General features: G+C 39.4%; 1 protein-coding gene and 1 long non-coding RNA gene across 4 annotated transcripts in view; one reads left to right on the top strand and one right to left on the bottom strand.

The window, feature by feature from the left end:
- The window catches only part of LOC111260372 (uncharacterized), a 43,194-nt gene extending 35,682 nt beyond the window's left edge, over nt 1-7,512 (bottom strand). Inside the window, exon 1 of the mRNA XM_022833080.2 lies at nt 6,056-7,512. Coding sequence (XP_022688815.1) covers nt 6,056-6,215 — 160 coding nt within the window. The 5' untranslated portion in view covers nt 6,216-7,512. The remainder of the gene's footprint in view (nt 1-6,055) is intronic.
- Nucleotides 7,513-14,042: 6,530 nt separating this feature from the next.
- LOC111260373 (uncharacterized) overlaps nt 14,043-21,274 on the top strand; it is a 17,561-nt gene continuing 10,329 nt past the window's right edge. Inside the window, exons 1-2 of one of the 3 annotated variants that reach the window (XR_015311036.1) lie at nt 14,043-14,134; nt 17,129-17,340. This is a non-coding gene — a long non-coding RNA (uncharacterized LOC111260373). Of the gene's footprint in view, nt 14,135-14,210; nt 14,287-17,128; nt 17,341-21,274 lie in introns of those variants that run through there. The other 2 variants (XR_015311035.1, XR_015311037.1) reach the window with 2 other exon arrangements.

Here is a 21,274-nt window from a genome sequence, read left to right as displayed (position 1 = left end):
CGTTTATATACAGTATTTTTAAACTTGCTATATCCTGATGATAGGCGCTGTAATATGCCAGATTGACCGTAGGCAGTTAGAGCCCCAGAGGACATACGAAAAAATGCCTTATAATTAAGTTCGTCTTTTATAGGACATTTAGAAAATTCCGTAACTCTACGCAAGTTTCGAAAATTACTTTAAGCTTCTAGCTTTCTTCTTTCTCTAAATGCATGAAATAAATAAATAAGAGAAATTATAAATAATAAAATGAAAAAAAAACAGATAATTGGTAACGAATATTTTTGAATCTCTGAAGTCTCAAAGCAGCGGCATAGTTTCACGTAAATGTGCTTACCAGTGTACAAGAACGCTTTGGCAATTTTCCCTTCGTTAGTTTTTTAAAATACATAGGTCTACCTATCTAGATATGCATTTATAGGAAACAGAAACAGTATTATACTGAAGATTAATATTTTACTTTAAACCTGCCTTAGTTTTTGTAAACGTTATATATCTTCTTAGTTCTAGCCGCTTCAGCAGATGATAAGAACTAGTTATGAAACGTTATTAAACTTGAAATTATCGTAGATTATATAGATGTACTTAGAGTACTTCAATAGGGACAAGGACTATAACGTCCCCATGAAATTTACCTGCCACGCCCAAATAAGCTTAGCAGTGCCTACGCTTAAAATCTCATGTAGAGTGTACAGTTTAACTGTGAAAACATATCGACGGTCAAACAGTACTTCTATGAATGACCTGCTCGTTCCTGGAGTTACATTGTTCGAAGCTGATTTCATTTGATGCAGGGGAATTTCATTGCACTTCGTCAAAGTGAAAAAAGATCCAACTTGCAGCAAATAACGTTAAGTTAAAGAGACATACTATCTGGCAGGTGATGTTGTTTAGCCTCCGTAATGATACATGTAATAACGTGCCTGTCTACTAGATGTAGATACGTTTAGTGGCTTGGAATTAAGACTAAGCTTAATCACGTTCTGGTTTGTGCTGGGAATCAGCCGTTCGGAGCAATTAAGCCCTTAAACATGCCAATGTACACTTCTCCTATCGATAATCAAATCAAGTTAGAAAAAATAGGACCTTACTGTCGCGATTTGCCATAAGATAATTGGCTTGATAGTGGGCTAGCCTAAAGGAACGGAGGCGACGAATTTCCAAACCACTTGAAATACAAGTAGGCTCTGTATGCTCTAGAATGGGAGTTTCACTTTGGAGATGATCACTTCAAAACTTCGTCATATCTGAAGTCTACTGAATGAGTGCCCGGATGTCTTCAAGCCAACGCACAACCTCTATGCGTATGTTAACTCCGCATCACTTCACTAGTGCACTCCCAGCTGTACACGGCCCTTATGCTTTACTTGTACCTTATTATTGTTGTATTGCCATCGGCAAAGAGAACGACAAAGGAAAGAACACAGGACAGCTAAGATTTCCGTTGCGTATTCGAAAAACTTATAGGCTGTAAACACAATACACGTACTGCGTCAGCTCCTTATTGTCATTTCTAGTTAAATTGAATACAGACAGAAGCAACTTAGCACATAAAACGAAAACAAACAATTTGCAAATTATGTAAACGATAAAATAAAATTATATATATATATATACAAAATAAAAAAAACAACGACTTATTGTGGCCCTATTGAAGTTATAAAGTTTCTAAAAGAAGTTGATGTTGACGCATTTTTAATTAGGGAACTCTATGAATTTATGGCTTCTTTTATACGAAGCACTCAGCACTCTAGCGACCATGGTTTCATCAAGACGCAAATGCAGAAACCTGTATGTCATGAACATACCTAATAAAAGATCCGCGCCTGCCTTAATAAGTTGAGTATGCAATTTACATGGTTACAAGTTAGATTCAAGTTGGTGTATTTAGAAATGGCAGAGTAAGATATCATGAGACCGCTGAAAATGTCGTTTAATTGTATTACTTGCATGTGGATGACTAGTTACTCCATTTCGAATCTTTTTCGAACCCTATTTTATCCTTAGGTTTCAAAAGAGGAAAAGCTACAGTTTGGTAATTATCTTACATGTCAATCGATATCAACCGCGCAATAGCAAAAGTAGCTCACGCTACTCTACTGATTAATAGAGAACCTTATTTTGTAGGTTGTTTAACAGAACCTTAACTGAAGATTTTAAAATAAACGGTGTTACCACACCCTGCAAGCCTCATTTACAATCATATAGCGCCAGTTAGGAGAATGTCCACCTGCCGGTGTGGTAATGGCGCCAATGCGTAAAAAGTTCAATTGCCCTACATTGTTACCACAGCCAACATCACTATACCTCCATCGAGTCCTAAATTTAGATAGATCACCAGACAACGTCCCTGAGGATTCCTTGCGCCTGTAACACAAACATGCGCCTGCCTCGTACCTACCTATCTATCCAAGCATTACCTACTTCGCCTACACCATTTCTGCGAATTCAATTCCCCTGATGACTTCCTTTGAAGAAAAGAAAGGAGCCTGTCTACCTGCCTGTTTGGCCGCCATCGCTTTATAGTATGGCTGTCTCCGCGTACTTAGTAGGCCCAGTAGCAACAACAGCGGTAACACGAATTCAGAGGTTCATCTGACAACATAGCCAACATCCCTGGAGGTTCCGGAAGGCGGACTTGGTATTCACCAGCCACCAGCGTAACTGGTAACAGCACCATCGTCCGTCACCGTCATTTGTTCATACGTACACCGACCTATATGTACATATGTAGCTGTGAGGCAGGTAAACGCTAGTAGCCACTTTCTGGCCTGACTCGAACACAGATGAAAAAAGCTTCGTCTGCGAGAATAAAAATCGGCGTACGGAAATGTGCCCAACATGAGAAGCTTACTATCGCTATGAGCGAAAGTTGTCAATAGGCTTTAGAAATAGGTTCGTGCTATTAGCCATATTAGATTTACACGAATCTCAAGCCGTACTATTGAGTTCCGTTGATTTATTGCAATAGATTGCTTTCGTAGAGTAGAGTGAGTAGCGTGCAAGATGGCTGCAGAGTATAGACCTTTGCATAGCGTATCTATGAATACGATCACAAATATCGTACCTGAAAACGAGATGATACAAAATCTTTTTCGTATTCAACATAGTTATTAAGGATAATCTTCTCAACTCGATATGTAACTGCGAAGTTGTGAGTGTTTTTGTGAGCAGATAGAATTTTTGCAAACAGTTTTCAGAAACTTCACGGTAGCCAAAGATAGCGGTACTCTTAGCAGAGTTGAAAGGCGGGACGTTCAACGGGTCGGCCGCCCAGAATGGTTATTGGGTTGTCTGTTTTTCCGGTTTCATTTGTGTCCGTTTGAGTTATGGGTCAATAATATACAACGAAATAATCATTGATTACTTCTTTTATGTCTGAGCATGTTCGTAAACTATCTCCCCCGATAATTTTCGTAATGATCTAAACAAGACACAAGTTAGAAGTACAGATGCTTCTAAAGACACTGTGGGCAGAAGAAAATGATTACACTAATTGACTTCTGTGAGATTTCCAGTACAGATTGAGGAGCAGCCAGAGTCCCAAAAGGCTCAGAATCGTCAACCGCTTTAAAGTAGGAAATTGTTACTTGAATTAGAATAGAGTAAAATAATCAAGGGGAGTACTACATCCCAAGTAACAAATCGTTTGCATGCAATTTACGAAAGCCAATACCTAATTTTAAATTATTAACGCTTAAATCGACATTTTCAGAACGGTCTGCTTTAGAAACGTCCACCATAGCGCCTGTCAAACTCTTTGATGATCGATCGATGCCTGCCTATAACATTTGTGACAGGGACCTTCTATGTAACGATATTCTGAATAGCATCGGTGTTAACACTGAGAAGCAATGTAACAGCGACGAGACAATTTCCGCGTCTGAATTTTCCATCTTTCATCTGTATCCGCACGCATTATAACCCGTTTGTGACATGGCCCGTGAATACGTAAAGCCATTTTTCGCACGCTATGGAGCGTCGAAACTGCATCGATGTTTTCAAGTCGAGAACCCCCCTTCTGTGACTCGAAATAATGTTCGAATACGGCGGCCTTTTTCGCTTCAGAAGGCCCAGTTCCAGTCCAGTTTCTTTGCGGTTAATCAATATTTACTGTTTGCCTATTTCTCTCCATCATGTAACGGTTTGGTCACCCCCTTTGTTTGGGGACTGATCTTGCTTGGTGCTTCTGTGGAAACAATAATGTTATGCAACGTCCGGGAGCAATCCTAAATAACTTAAATTGGATCATCCGTATGGGGCGCAGGATGCACACTAAATCATAGAGAATTTATCATTAAGGTTATGGAGTGAGGTAGTATGAATATTGGTGGTCCGAAGATAAATAAGGTAGACTTGGGACCGTTTAGCGAACAGTAATACAAGGGCTCGTTAATTATCAAACAAACAGCTAGATTTTTCCATGCTGATATTCGATGTCCCCGTCATAATCCTTTTATTAGTCAGCCACAAAAAACTCCTGTTAACCTTGTATAATGCGATCACTCGTTTCCCTTTATTATTCTCTTTTGGCTTTAATTCACTACTCTAGACGCAACGAATTCAAACCAATTAACTAAATAACAAATGTCAGACATCAGAGGTAAGTACACTCTAATAATCAGCTGTAAGCTTCCAAAGTAAGTTACGAAAGAAGCTCGAAGACTGAAACTGGTATCGAAAGTGCTATTTATAATGATACTGAGGCAATCTTTCGCTAAAGATAATACCGTGTTTCAGAAAAACGTTTTATTAGACGTTCTTGAAGCCACGCCACTTCTTAACAGCGGACCATATACGAAGTTCATGAAAGATTCTACTTCATAACATTCAAGATTTGCAGCTGATGTTTTTTTTTCTCTAGTTTCAAATCAGCTTTACCAGTACCAACCATTCGTTGAACTGTCAGTAGCGTACAAGACTGAGTTGGGACGAAATTTAGTTTTAATACTATAACACACCTGGCTGTATATCATGTAACGTAAAACGTATCTTAATAATTATTTAAGTCATCAATCAATAAACATTTCTGCTATTGCTGGTAAGCTTTCAGCACAAACAAGGGTGTCTATACTTAACTTAGAATCTGAATCCGGTCACGTTGTCTCTAAGTGTAGCGGGTATACACGATGCCACTGGCCAAACAATCCTTAATTAATATCGTAATACACTAGAAAAAATTTGCAGGGGTAGAAAAAAATACTGACTCGCTTTTTGTTTAGTTAATTTACTAAAACTAAACAGAAAAAGGTTTCAAGTTTGCGCCTGAATCTCTAGGTGAACAGATTTACGAAAAAAAACCTTCTTTGACTAATGTTTTAAAAAAGTAATTGGCTAATTTTCTACATCCGAAAAATCAGATGCTCCGCTTTAATTACTGAGTGCGTTGATAAGGTTAAGAAAATGCAAATCTGTATTCGAACGTAACACACATGAGTAAATTCACAGTCTTTACCATATGGCGATTGTTTTAAAATCTAATTGTGTTATATTATCACAAGTTTATTAACTACCTCTATCATCGCAGAAATGAAACGAAAAGGTACCGGAGAGTACAAACGAAAAATTAGAAAAAACACACTTACAAAAATAAATAAAATAATCTTCAATTAAGGACAATATACTTGTTGTCTTCGAAGCGTTGGCTCTAAGGGCCAATGAGCCTACTCACTAAGACCCTCACGTAACTAACGCAAACGTTGATGGACTCACAACGTATGATTCCTGTTACGCCCTATAGACGCAAATTCTATCAAACATTTGACTTACGAAATTTTTTTTTGAATCGTGCAGGCTTTTTCTTTTAGTCAATTTTTTTATGTATAGCAAATTTATTTCTACAATACATCTTCATTATCTTTCCCGAGTAAAAATGAGTTTAGGTCCTTTCCTGCCTACTTACGCCTATCAACGTCACAAACCGTTGAACGAATATTCAATGCAGAAGATCAATTTATTTCTTTGCTAAACACACAAATGCCTTTGCTCTTTCTTCCTGCCAACTCTCAGTAGTGACATTTTTAGCATGCAGTTAGCTCAGTCATTGATATCTCACCAGCGATGCTGAGTGCTAGCAGAACTGACAGATATGCGCAGAGTCTTCTCCATTTCTTGTCCCCCGGGAGCGTCGGAGTGTCGTCTTCGATGAGGCCTGGCGAAAAGCTATCGGTTCCCACGCCCCCACCAACCCCGCTGCCGCTTCCACCGTTCCACATTGCTGCGGATTTTAAGGCAGTCCTTTTTGCTCTTACTACCGAATTCGCCGTCTTCCTAACTGTTGGTGTTATTTTAGTTGACGTCCCCGACGTAATCTGCTTGCCTGATGGTGGCGGTCCAATTAGCAGCGATCGACCGGCGAATTTTCCCTATTGTTGCTAGCTGGATGGTGTTTAGGTCGGCTTGTAAGAATGGACTTGGCCGACTGTGGCCCAGTTTTCTTCAAGGTCTGTAGGCCCTTACAATTAACTAATCAGTTATTTGTTATCGAATGTTTAAACGTCTTCCGGATGATGAACGGCAACAGCAATAGTAATAGCGCCGATATCGAAAACATGATTGAGTGACAGTGATGAGTGTGCTAAAATTGCCCGTGGGTGTGACAGACATGATCACTGCCAGTAATCTGTGGGTCGATACAATGGCCTAGGTCATATACTTAATGTCGGCCGGATGGCCCTACGAAGGTCAGATGGGTAATTGGTCAATTGGGAACGTCACTCAGATGCGAAACGAGTTTTGAGGTTCTCTTACCTCTCACTTGTTTTCTTTAGTTGTCTACCAGTGTTGCCTGTTGTTTACATTTAGTTTTGCTTTTGGCTTTTGGAATTCAGACCTGAATCGTAGTGTTGAGTGCGAACCTTGAACCACCGTCCGGTAACAAGCGGGATACTAATGATGGTAGGTTATCTAGAAGATTAGCGCTGATAACGGAACTTTTGCGGAACAATAGCCGCGCATTGATTGCTGCTCTTGGTAAACAAGTCGGACCATCAAAACTGCTGGCATCGCCAGACTGCAGGGCAGTCGACAACGACAAACCCTATCCGTTTTGGGTTTGACCCGGTAAACTTTTCCCTACTACCATCGTTAAATGACTATCAGGTTGATTTATGGTAGCGATGTCATCCTTTGCGTATGTTTTATTGTTGATTAATGTCGAACAATATCATTAAATATAAGGCAGAGATAAGATTAGGGCCAGTTGTAGTAGTAGTATTGATCAATAGGTGCCACGGTAAGTAGCCCGCAGCGTGTTTCAAGCGAACAGAACAGAGTATGACCGCTATTTTTGCTTGACGTTTCCGGATATGGATGCCCGTTCAATGATGATTGAATTGGATGTCCACTTCTGGTAGTAAATAACTACTTCGAAGGAATTTGGTTTGAAAGACGACATGTTTACATCTCCTTGTCCCGCTGCTGTAAATGAATAGAGACAGTTGGGAGGCTGTTGACGACGCAGGCAAATGATGCTTGATGATTTATGTCGACATATGGCACATGGACGCTTCAGTTCAGTACACTGCAATTGACAGAGACAGGTAGAAAAATTGCAAAAACGTTATAAATCTATTGTGTCTCTCTACGGCCATGTCCATCGGACACCAAGTCATGGCTTGGATTTCCCTTACCATTTAATCATAAGCTAGCTATTACCAAGGCTATTACCGCGCGACGTCAGACCACTTGTAAAAAGCTTGATAAAAGCTTATTATTCTTGTTGATGATGGAACTAGATAGGATGAAACGTTCGCCCTTGCTGAATACGTGATCTCTAAACGTGTATGTATTGACAGCAATATAAAACGGTTAAACATATAGGTTCTATGAAATACATGCTCACAGGAGAGTATTTGACTGCGTTCTAGACTTCGGTCTTTCTAAACTGATTTACAGAGAGAACGCGGTACAGAGCTGTAAGAAGTACGAGGATTAAAGAAAGATGATAAAAAGGATTAGGTGCCAAAAGCTATAACATTTTCCTTTAAACATGGTTCACCATGCTATGTTAAAGAATAACATTAACTTGTGAGACACGTCTTTTTTGTATAAAATTGAGCGGTAGAGTCCAGCTGAAAGTAGACTGGTTTCCTTTAAAGGAGTAACAATGTAGTGTTAAAGCTAATCTAAAAACAACTTGAGGCCCACTATACCATGAAAGAAGTCATTCTACGCCTTAATGTAACGGAATTTCATTTTACCGGAGTTAGTTTGAGATAAGATAAGCTGGTAATTTTTTTTTTGTAAAAACAGCGGTCCGCGGTATGGTTTGGTTCTAATAATCGCTTATGCAAGGGAACAAGCTTACGTTAGTCTCGTAGGATAAGTAACGGTACCATTTTGTGTATTGATCCATACTGCTACTGTTTTGGTTAATAAATAGGTTCCCTACTCATTGATTTATCAGGCAGAAAGGCTATATTCACGAAAAACACTGGACAGTTAGTGGGCTTTGCCAGGATTTAATTGATGTCTCTACTTTCGATAAGTCAGTCGCTCAGTAATCGCTAGCGCTGAATGAATATCTTTTGACTGTTGACCGGTGGAGCATCAACGCATTTATTTAGCTTCGTTACGTCATGGCTGAGACTTTGAAATTTTGAAGTTGTCGGAGCTAAACTATAATTGATATTAATTGATCAAACTTCAGGCCTAAGTTTCTAGTGAGCATTAGTTTAAGTTCTCAGGTGGTTATATCATATCGCAGAACCCTAGACAGGATGGCTATAGAATGCTAAATCTTTTCAAGTACATTGAGTTGCTTTCAGAGTCAATCAATTTCTGTGTTAGCGTAATGAGTATGGTATTTGGCTTCTAATATTAGGAACACGGTATGGTCTAGATTGGAGTCCAGGCATAAATGCGTCTTGATCCGGACCAGCCGTCTGACTAAACGCCGAACGTAAAACTCGACACATAGACGTTGACGCGGTACGATTACATCGTCAAAGTGACATTAACATGAAAGCGGCAGTATTTTTCTTATATGGATCTGTTTCTGAGACTCTAACACACCGGCCAGATTAGTTCTTAGGAATAAGCTAGTCTTGTGACAAGCCTGACTGCCCAAAAGTGTCTTTGATAAAAAACACTTAAAATAAAGATGAACACAGATGCAAACGGCTAAAATGAGCCAATGTTATCATTAGTCTTTATGAAACCCATTACGAAACAAGTTCGACCCATTTTTTAAATAGTTGTTTCGGGTTATTTTCTAGACAGCTAGACACGAAACATAAAAGGCTTGATTTTTTACATACGTCTACCAATAAAACCAAGTTCTAATTAAGAAGTGTGAATTTCGCAACTCGGGTAGACAATAACGTATAGATATATATCGCGTGCATGGCGTCACTCTGTTGGCTAGCGTTGTCATGCATCTCAACATCAATAAAGGTCAAGGCGATTCACATACGATATGTTTCTTTAAACCATTAATTTGTTTGGTACTTTTATTTGTACTCGTTTGTAAAGCGTATATATCATAAATGTGTTTATTTGATCGTGAAAATCCTTTATGTTCGTCAGGGCGATGGGTTAGCGAAAAACACGAGTACATTTTTAGCCAGAACAAATTAACCTATTAAGTTACAAAAAAGTTTCGCTTGTAATCGTCGCTACTGGGGGATGCATTGAGACGATCCGAAGCAGTTTCGCCACGTTAAAGGCGGAAATGCGAATCACTATTTAGGGGGTTCCCCAGTCAGACCAAACATAATTGATGACGACATTATCTATGATTAAGGATTTATCGCATAAAATAGAGAAAGACTGCCCTGGCTGAAAGCGCAAGCTTCCATATGTTCAAAGCTTGTACCACAACGTACTACCAATAAGTAATACACGTGTACCATTCAGACGTCCACGCAAATTTTTGGGGCGCGCGTTTGCAAGTAAATGGAAAAGGTCGATCTTTAGGTTCACCTTGAGATGATTTTAGATGCGGCACGTAAAGCAAAACGCTAGGCGGTGGGACAGTGTTTTCTGGGTGACTAATACAAATACTCCCAAAAGGCTCATAACGATAGCTATGAGCAACGAATAAGCTAGCCAATACCGGTATAAATCTTAGCGCTGGCCAATGATGGTAAAGGTTTGAGAAAAAGAGACAGACATTAATAACATGTAACAGCTACAAGAGCTGCTACTTTAGTGATTCTGGGATCTTGTAGGTCTACTGAGGAGATTCTGGGTAAATTTATTTAGCATAGTACCTTTTGCCAGTCAGTGAGAAAATCCAAGAGATAATTCGGAAGACATGTTTGCACGGAAGACTGAGAAAATATTTTTTCATGTTGCCTATACCTAGTCAGAATTGGATAGCAAAATCTCACTAAACTTACCGGTTACAAACAAACAAAAATTCTAGTCATGTATTACAATTATTAATTAGTGCCAGTCTCATAATAAACTGTAGATCTCAAACTCATAAGAAATATGTGACTTTGCAATCGTGGCTTAAGATCTGTGACCTACATGTACACGTCTGAGGTGCAAGTCAATGCCACTTAGTATCAGGCAGGAGGTGTTCTAAATCATGAAGCAAACAGCTTACCGCTAATGCTATTTAAAATATCCATGCCGCTGAAAGAAGGTGCATGTCCGAAAGTATAAGAGTGTTCTCCAGAAAAGTTCGCTCCGGCGGACGATATTGAACTATTATAACAGGCTACGAATTTTAAAACTTGAAATAGCATTTCAATTACATCTTTAATTTTTACTTTAGAAGTGTTAATAAGTATACACTTTGAACTACTTAACTTCCACGTTGGTGACACTAAGTGTTAGGTCCTACAAGCAACAAATGCAAACGGAAGTCGTTCGAATGCATTTATCATCTTCTAAAGTACCTAGATGGAACTTAAAGGTCAGCATGCCTCTTGCTGTACAACTAAACCAAGCTGGGTTGAAAGGCTTATAGTGAGCCCCTTACGCGACGGGGTTTTGCTTCCACCTTCCCTTTTTACTCCATTTAAAACGCCTGCAAATACCGACAGGTGCCCCCTTCATTGCTAGTAAAATGCAGACCCGTCTTCTGCGCCAAAGCGGACTCCGTTAGAGAAACATCAACGAAAAGCAGCTATAAGGCTATCAAAGGCTCTGCCTGCACGATTTGAGTGACGGATGGGTTCGGTTTGAGTGGCTATCTGACCTAGGACGATATCTGTCCTAAATGGGTAGATTCGAGATGGAACTTTGAACATAAAGAAGTCGACTGTAGAAGTCAGCGATAACAATTTAAGAGAAATTCTGAGAAAATCAATGGCCGCCTGCGAACTACTATCAACGATAAAAAGAAAGAAAGAGTGAGCGCGCACTCGACTTCACTTGGCTTTGAAAAGACTTAGGCCTTTTTTGCTTGTTTATTTTTTTAACGTGTGCGACTCGTCCAGGTATTGTAGAGTGAGGAAACCGCTGCTGGTAAGTTTTTTCGCCGTGGGAACGGCGCCCAACAGCCTTTTGGTCATGCAATAAACAAAGGAAGATCCGTGTGTGAGGCACCGTTCTAGACGGATGAGAAAAAGACTGCGTATTGGCATGTGCGTATGCTTTATAACGTCGACGAAGTAATGCGGTGGCCAACATACAAAACCATTGTCTTTTTCTTCGTTTCAGGGGCAAATCGATCTAAACCGAAATAATCCAAAAATCGTGCTGGATTGGTACCGATCTAGGTGCTCTCGGTTTTTGGCCTAAACAACCACTTTCCTCCTTGGGTTGCTGTTTTAGTCGAAGCGACGAACGAAATAGTAGAACCAGACTTTTATTTCTCTATCATGAAAGCAGCGCAAGTGGAAATGAAGGAAAATGGGGGAGCGCTTGAAATGATCATGCACCAGGGAAATGGGGAAAGGGAGAATCTGGTTCACTGTGTAAGACAAGGGATAGTTCTGTCAGGAGCAAGAGAAGGCCGGATCGCTTTCAGGAGTTAGATGCCGTCCTATCATAGCCACACTCTAGAACCTTTGAAGCCGACTTCTGAGTGCCAGATTCGACAAGCTCTGAGTCACTCTAATCAATACTTCACTACAACAACGGCCGCAGCGATAGCAAGATATACTGCCACTACCTAATCTTCTCGGTTTTTGCTCGCTTCTTTGCGATAACGATTCTTCGAAACAAAATACTTCGATAAAACAGAAGAAACCGTTCGGCAGACTGAAAAGAGGAGAAATTACTTCGGGTTCTTATCTTATTCCTGTTCTACGCTAGTGCTATTCTACTATTATTATAATTGTGAAACTCTGCCTAAGGCTACGATTCAACGATCTACCTGGAAGGGGTACGATAACAGTACATACATGTGTGAATGAGTAGAACAACATATTAACTAAATGCCTTAATAATACAAATTGTAAAAAGCTGCTTCATCTATTTGATCATGGTTGAGCTTGGTTTTACTCGAATCGTATAGGTGATTATGTTTGTGAATCGTTAGTCTTCGTTCTACCACTGGATCTGATCCTTAGTGTCATTTCTATAAAACACTGTGATAGGTGAACGTTATAAGATCATATCTGTATTGCACTACCGACTTATTGAATATATTATTCAACTGGATGCGCATTCACTTGAAAACCTTTCAAGTTCTACTTTAAATGCACAGTAGAGTATGTCCGCTTAGGTTTACCAGCTTCTTGCTCACCATGCCACAAACTCGATGAAGAGGGTTAGCATTTTTAGGTTTCGTAGCACAAACAAACCTATCATAAAGGCATGTATGTACATGAAATTTTATTAGAAATGGGTTATTCTCAGAATGCTGTGCATATTTCTGTATATAATGTGCTTTTTTTTTTTGTATGTTGCTTATAAAAATGAGTTTTCCTCTACAATGTTACTTATGGACAATGCGAGTTGGCTGATATAAGTTCTACAATCGAAGTCAATTTCGAGCTGTTTAATCTTGGCCTTGTTTACATTAGGAGAGATTTTACTATATGTTCTGATATTGAAGCGACCCACTTTCAAGCGATCAGTTGGCCATTTTATGCACCTGAAGAGTAAAAATACAAGGGGTAACGTCCACAGCAAGAACGACAATTCAAGTAATAACAGCCCCTATTCTCAAAGTTAATTTTCCCACATTTACTTAAAAACCGGTCAAAAAATGGCACATACAGACCCCATGTGTATCATCGTAGGCGATCAAGAGGGATGGTGCAATTCAGAGCCATCAGATCGCTGAAAACATTGGAGGAGGATTTGTATAGACACAAAGACTAAAAATCATAGTACTACATTGGCGAGAAGCGGAGCAGGCGTGAATAGCTATGAGAAACTTCAGCAATTGTTATACACTAATTATTCTAACAAAAAAAAAGGTCCGGCACGACACCGCAGAGTCATTCGCAGGGGGTGACAACCGGTGGAAACCTGGCATTGTGGTTTCGCGTAGTCAACAAACGTGTAAATGGGTTACAGGTATAAGGTTTTGCAGCTGAACGTTATTTCAAATGACAACGACGTTTTGTCTTTGATTTTTTTTCTTTTTCATGTTAGTACTTTTCTATAACTAAATTTGTTAAATAAGCTAGCCTTTTTTTCATATATATAGACTGTTCAGATAAGTCAGATACTATTTAGAATGCTTATTACAAGGATCTATAATATTTCGAAATTTTTCTATGATAACTCCAAGTCGCTTTGATCTTGCAGTCTGGCGACCTTTTAGCCACCCTGTATCGTTTCAGCATTTTATTGAATTAACGAAATACGGTCTGCCTACACCTGCTTTAATCTAGAGCTTATCCTAGCAATTTCAGCTTAGAAATCTGTGAACGGGGCCTTTCTTTGTTTTACAGTTAAAAACCAAGCCTTTACTTATTCTCCATATTGAAGTGGTCGCCTTTGGTGCGAATGTCTTTTCAACAATCTTGTCGTTGTTAGGTTGAGTCGCTGATTTTATAACTCAGTACCCTGAAAGGCTGACGTTCATCTATCAGTTCATTGAACGGCTGCCTAAACCATCTTATAATCATATACGAACGTTATCACTACAAGAACTAGATGCTGTCGCATGATGCGAATGGCAGCAGAATGTAAAAAATGCTCGACAGAGTTCTGCTATGGGGATTGGACGCGGAATATTTTCGAAGAACGATCTCTACTATGACCGTAAGCACACGACGAGGTATGTAGTTTTCGTTACGGCTCAAGCCATTTCATAATAAAGTAACGTGTGTACCAATCAATTATAACCGTTAATAATACCTCATAATTCTTGAGTTGAGCAAGTAGCAACAATTCGATATGAATTACCTTTCTATTGCTTACTTTCAACAGGTATGCCATCGTTCGTAACTACTGCTGTCTCGTTTTCGCGCAGTTGATTTCTGTGATTGCTTATTTCTATTGCTAAGATATAATAGACTTTTCCTATTAGGGATTTTGTTATAGATAAATGATTTTATCATCTTTGAAGATAAACTGTCTATTTCCAGAAATATTTTTCAAGCTTATGATCGATCATCAGCAATACGATTTATTAGCTGTGTGGAAGCATTTTTAGTTTGCTTCATTTAAGCGATTCCTATATCCATACCGTGTCATTCTTCAGTAGGGAACAAACAAACATGCATCTACTATTCTTAAGACCGCTCCAGCGCGGTGTTCTACTCGACGTTGCTGTTAATGCTTTTTTACGAAGCGAGTTTTTCTCTATGTGTCAACATGCAGTGGCAAAGAATCGCGGAGGAAACATAACACGGTCTATGGACTAACCATATAAACATATTTGCCACCAGGCTGAACAAACTGTCCACGAATGAGGCAGGTGTGAACTGTATGTTTCAATAGATGTTCAGATAGATACGTATTTATTGTATGGTATCTAGCACTTGGCTCAGACGTAAAAGGTCCCTTCATGGTCAAACGTTAACACCGAGTATGCGGCTCGGAGAGTTTTAACGGTCTTGGACGAAAGTTACATTGCAAGACAAAGAGCACCTATCGGTTTATTTTGGTGATCTGAATTTGTTACAGGACGTTCGGAAAAGGGATGATCGAATTTAATGTGTACTGCTGCCATTGCGCAACGCGATTATTCGATCGAGCTGGGACGGCTAATGGAGGTTAACTTCTACAGAAACCGATGGAAAAATTCAATTATTATTGATACTCATGGTCGGCCGCCAATAGAACTGTTGCAAGGATCGTTCGATTTGGCTCCTTTCCAGCTGTCGCCGTGTTTTTTGTTGTTGTCGTCGTAAATGGATTCGTATTATTGACTATGCCCCTTATCGGCATTCCGGCCTTCCAGAAAGGAATATACAATCATCATAGAAGGCTTTAGTCCGTGCGATAGCTTTTACAAGGAACTGGTGTTTTTCGACTGGCCGAAAAGCGCGATGAATTTTTTTTGTACTTTGTCGTGATGAACAGCAGCGCGCAACAGATGGGAGGCACCTACGAGTGTAGCTATCGGTGTTCTCTTACGGAGCCTTTTTGTACGTATACAGGGTTCCCACAGGAAATTCCAGTGAGGGAAACAGAAATCGTGATACTATCGTCCTAACGTATACGTTGGTATTATGTGAATCAAAAATATTTACAATAAAATAACTGTTTTTAATTATTGCGTGGTTAGTACAAAATATTAGTAAAGCCTTACATTTGTAAGTGCTTTCGTCAGCAGTCTCGTGCTCTTCGCCCCGTTTATTAGTTAATCGTTTGCTGGTCAGTGAAATGGTTTGCATCGAACGCACACCCGTGCGCTCGTGACAGATTCAAGTATCTGAGGATTTGTCTCTGTTTTTTGCCGTTTTATTAGCTTAATAAATCAGGTAACTGTGTTTGAATTAAGTCAAATTTCACTGGCATGATTATTGCAGACAAATACAGTCTCTATAATAATAATAATATAATACTCTCCGTCGTGAATTGCTATCATGCGTCTAAACCCGTACTTGAACCCTGCTGCTTTTGATCCAATGAACATAATGATTCTTTTCTCGTTAGCTTTTTTCTTGTAACTTAGCTTAGCGAGCCACTCCTTTTCCCCAGTTGACCAGACGTTTCCTCTTGGTCTATAGATGACTAGCACCTATGGACACAAAGTCAAGCTCGCGCTTATACCCTCGGGATCTGCTGATGATCTCCAAATAGAAGTAAATTGTCAATCCCAGTAAAATGCTGACAACGACACAAAGTAGATGGGCCGTCAGCAAGATTCTGCGCGGCGCCGTAAGGCAACTATGCGTTGAGTCCAGCATAACAGTGAGAGGAAAGCGTATTTCAAACTTACCAATTACAACAAAGCTGTCGCCTATGAGAAAGATAATGGTTGTTATCTTACCGGGTTCTCATCTATAAGCGTACTGTGGGAGTTCAATCAACGTGTTCCATAAGTAAAACCCGAAAATACTCATACTTCTTTCTCTCTAGTCTGATGGCCTGATGGTTTTTAATACTACTTCGAATCGGTTTGAATGGTTTATAAGTCGCGTATAGTAAGGATCATCGCGTATAAGGTAAGGTCATGCAAAACAAGGCTGTTTCTCACTTCTAACAGGAACTGCACTCGATCGACGGATATACGAAGGGAAGCCTATAGCGACATTTCGTTATTCTAATGTTTAACTGTGGCTGATCCATTGAGGAATTCGGAAGATCTATGCTATTCAGGTTTAGAAAAAATTAAAGAACAACGAAAACGATAGGACTGCGTTATACAGTGATCGGTCCATGTCGGGAAACAAAGCTCTACTCTGTGAATTCTGCGGACTGATCAGTGCCGTTACAAAAATTAGAATACTATGTTGGGCAAATGTGTACCCAAGTTTCCTCGACCAAGATCGCCTTGTCAGATTAAAGAACTTGTCGAAAACAAATTCACCGCGGTGAACTTTACGCGATACCAATGCGACAGGGAAAACGCAGTTCCTTAAAAATCTTCATGTTAATCTGTTAACTGAGTATCGCAGTTTTGATCAGAGACGACTGACCCCTTCGTGTCAGGCTACATTACGTACTGCATGCGACCGGCTTCGCAGCAATAAGTTGAAAGGAACTTGGAGTTTTTGAAGACCTATGTTTTTCTGAAAAGTGTTTTGCTTATTCGCTTGATAACCATGCGACGCAGTAAAATTATGTGGCTAACACAATTATTCTGCGGTTTTTTCTTAAGGGGAACGCCATGCTCATCAACGGGATCAAGTGGCGATCGTCGAGTTGGCTCGAAATTTTGCCAGCGTAACGTATACTTGAATATGTGCATCTCAAGTGTTTCGTGTGGTCTTCTTCCAGGAATACATCCAGCTGCCCAAGCATACAAATCACGTCATTGATCGGTGTCAGAACTGAATTGCATTGGGTGCATCTAACGTTAGGCAAACACAAGTAAGTCACGACTTTTACTTTATTCATGTAACTAATATTCAACTGACATGCTTATTGTTTGTATTGTTCGATGTCAACCGTCAGCATCTATTGGTCCTTTAAAAAAAAAAAGAGCCAACGTTTATTATATATATGTACGTACAAGATCTTGCAAAACTCGAGCTCAATCCTTAAGGGGTAATGAAGCTTGGTCAGCGAAGTAGTTCTGGATGCGAACCATGGGGGGGGGGGCTGAAATTAATTTCGCCAGAAGTGAAAAAAGTCAGCTGAGAGACATCATTTCGCGAAATGCGTAACCGCGTCAGTAATACTGTTTAAACAGGAAAGATGAAGAAGGGGTGTGTGCATGTAGACGACCGCCATATTAGACAGCAAAATTTGCTTTTTTTTCTTTGATTAAGAGACTGTTCAATTATAAAATATTTGAGCCTGTCAAGTAAATAAACTGTAGAAGGTCAAATAGTAAGGTTAAGTTACAATTTATTACGATCAATTTTTCAACTTCAAAATAGTATTGCCTGAGAGCTTCTCAAATTGTCCAGTTTTCAGCCTTGTTCAGAAAACAAATGGTCAAGTAGCAAGTAATCATAACGCACCTAATATCTACAAAAAATAGGTACATACATTTTAGAAGTATTTTTAGCCTATGAAGGCTACTTCATTGAAAAAGGTTTTCATTAAAGAAAATAATCCAGAAGGCTAACCGAATGATACTTAACCCCTCCGTTAGCAAGCTGCACAAGAATAACGAAGTGATAGGAAAGAAGAACGAAAATCGATTTTGTCGATCTTATTTAGTGACTTCGATCGCGACAAAGATCTGGGAACAGCTTGGTTCTTGAAAAACCTATAGCACTTTTTCCATTGTCTGCACGAAACGTAGGTCATGGCTAGCGATGGCTATTCTACCAGCATATTGGGCGAATAATCTTTAAACATGCAATTCAGCTAGAAACTCGGTTACTTCTACAATGGCACTAAAGTCATGTTAAAAAATGTAATCCTACTGCGTCTCACAATTAAATTTATCTTAGCCAACGTCATTGGAGACGAGGTGACATACCCTTAACTTTAAGCTTATTACTCTTAAGTCCAGCTAAACTAGAAAGTCCTAGGGAAAGCAGTTTTATTTGGAAGCTAAAGAGTTACGCATGGTGAGGCAACAGTCTTCGTTATGGGACTAACTACTGCTGGTTGTTTTCCTTTTTTTTATTTACAATGAGTACTATTCCATTGGAAGCAGAATCGTTCGCTTACTGAACTCTAACGCTCCCTAAAGATTTACTTCTAGCTTTAAAACATTTTGCATATTCGTAAAAGTTTAACTAGGACGTAGATTAACTGACATCTTCTCGGCCGTGAATTTCATCAGGAACAGGATTACGTGCAGTTTGCTGCAAGGCCGATGTCGCAGGCCTTCTGAGAGTTGGAGATGCTGTCTGTAAAACTACACAAATATTTTAGCATAACAAAAAATTGTACACCGAAGTTCTTCTACATAAAGAATAATCAAACATTTAGTCTATGTGCTACGACACCCTGTAATAATGTGTTCATCATTCAGCATGTCTAGACTCTCGAGGTCCGCCCCACTTGTCTGATTTCTAGGACTACACATAATAAAAGGTTGAAAATTAAGGATTTCCCTTCTTCATAGGATCAGTGTTAAACTATGAGGTTTCTAGCAATGCATCAAGACACTCCTTAGTGAAGCTTAAGCTTGTTTGGTAAGACTTAAGATCGCATATAGTGTATAAGCTCGGCTTGGCTATAGAGCCGTTGCTTAATAATGCTCCCACTATTGATTGCTTGGCAAATTATTGACCAGCCCAATTCACGCCTTGCTATTCGATGCCGGCCCTTAGTCCATACGTTTGCTCGATCACTTGAGTATAGCTCCTGTAGCGTAAGAAGAGGTTTAGATAGTTAAGTAGCTTAGATAGGGTATGACCTTAAAGGCTGTATCACACTGTCTCCCATAAGAGTTACTTGAAATACCTTACACCACCTTCGTACAATATTTTAGCTATTACGTAAGATGTTACCTAAAAATGTTATCAACACCGATTTTATTATTTGGAACTTGTTTATATATCTGTAAGCTGTTTTTAGCTTGTTTCAAAAAAGGTATCTCATTTTGTATTTAATGTGCTCTTTATTTTAATATAAGCTTGATTTTTTTAATTAGATGCAAAACAGACTGGTGACGTACGACAATATAGCTGTAGCTTCATTTAAATATACGGTAATTAGCATTTAAAATATATATATTTTACGTTAACCGAAAACGCTCATACGAATATGGACTACTTTAAAAAAAGTCGAATTCTGCTGATCCGAAGTAACGCCTGCTACTTGTACGTTCTAACCTTGCCTTATTTCTATATTCAGTATATGGTATGAAGCAAATGCGGATGTCTTAAAATGTTTTTATTTCACTATATAACCAAAGAATAGTAATAAATTTCTGCTTTCTAGTTAATCACGAATTGGGAAAGTACAGGAATGCTAAGCCAAAAATAAAACGTGTACCATCTAACCTAGAAGCTCAGCTAACGAACGCTCCTGAATTAACCGAGACTTCCGAGCTTCTCTTGTATAGAAAGCATCCCCTCAGCGGATGTTACAAAAGCCAGCTTTCGCGGAAAATGCGATTCTCTTGGGAGTCAATAGGAGGATAGATGCAGCAGATCTATCCCCCTATCGACCAAAATTGCACCATTTCGTCGCAAACTTTTCTCGTAAACAAAATTCTAACTGGGTTATAGTTTCTTACAGTTTAAAGTTGGTGCTAGTTACTGGCTAGTTAGTCAATGGCTGTTAACAATAGGCGTTTTTGGTGCCCTAATATGATATGTTGAATCGGTCATGTTGTACGGTTGGAATAAGAGTTGAACACAACAAGAATAATGGCTTTTTTGATATGGTATCAAAATTGCATTTGTGGTAACATATTACCCAACACGACCCATTAAAAGGGAAAACCTGGGTTATCATTATCTGGGTCGCACCAAACTTTTCTAATAAAGACTGGAAGATTTGTTTAGCGATCACATTTGAAAAAAACCGAGAAAACCTATTCTACCTTTCACTGCCCACCAAGCCTTAACTTATCTATATGCCAGCAAAAGAACCACAATGAATGTTGAAACTCAAGCACGCTGTATATCTGAATTTGTTATTAGTCTTTAAATAGCGCTAAATAGGCAACGGCTATAACTCTCTCTCTCTCTATATATATATATATATATATCAATTCTATTTACGCACTTGTGTGTACCACATATAAGGGAATTTCTAGGTAGGATCGAGTCCGAACAGCTCCAGGGAATAAGCGAGTAGGATCGCATATCAGATCGATTCGTTTCTAATTCAGACTGCCCTATGGGGCTACGTATGCACAATCGCCCAACTAATATTTCCCACGAAAAAGTTTGCAATGGGTCAACACAAACAAAGCCACGTCCATGGCATCCTACCGAATTGTAGAGTTTGTCATAGTATCCCTGAACTATTAAGCTCGTCACAACATTTCTATCAGATTGTTTTGTTTTCTTCCACACATCATCGCTGACTGCTCCTAAGTTTACAAATTTGGAATTGATCTCGGAGATTCGTAGTTCCAAGTTGCGAGCATGTCGTTGAAGGGGCATCGCAGAATGGCCCAAGCGTTTCCTTGGCTCGTTAATGAATGTGGACGGTAGTAAAGGAGTTTGTTCCGAGCCGTACAATAAAGAGATACAGTTCTTTAGAAACAACACACCTCCAAGCTATTGAAAAACTGGAGGCCTGTCCGATTTTGTCCCGATCAGATTATTTCTATCCTTGAGGCAAGTGTTTTTAGTAGTTGGGAGTGACCGATATATGGGATTTCATTCGTGTAGAAAAGTGGAGAACCGGCACATTTGGTGGAGAAGCCATACTCGGAGGCAAT

This window comes from Varroa jacobsoni, unplaced genomic scaffold (assembly GCF_002532875.2).
Source record: "Varroa jacobsoni isolate VJ856 unplaced genomic scaffold, vjacob_1.0 scaffold_431, whole genome shotgun sequence".
NCBI lineage: Eukaryota > Metazoa > Arthropoda > Arachnida > Mesostigmata > Varroidae > Varroa > Varroa jacobsoni.
This window is presented reverse-complemented; position numbering and strand designations above follow the sequence as displayed.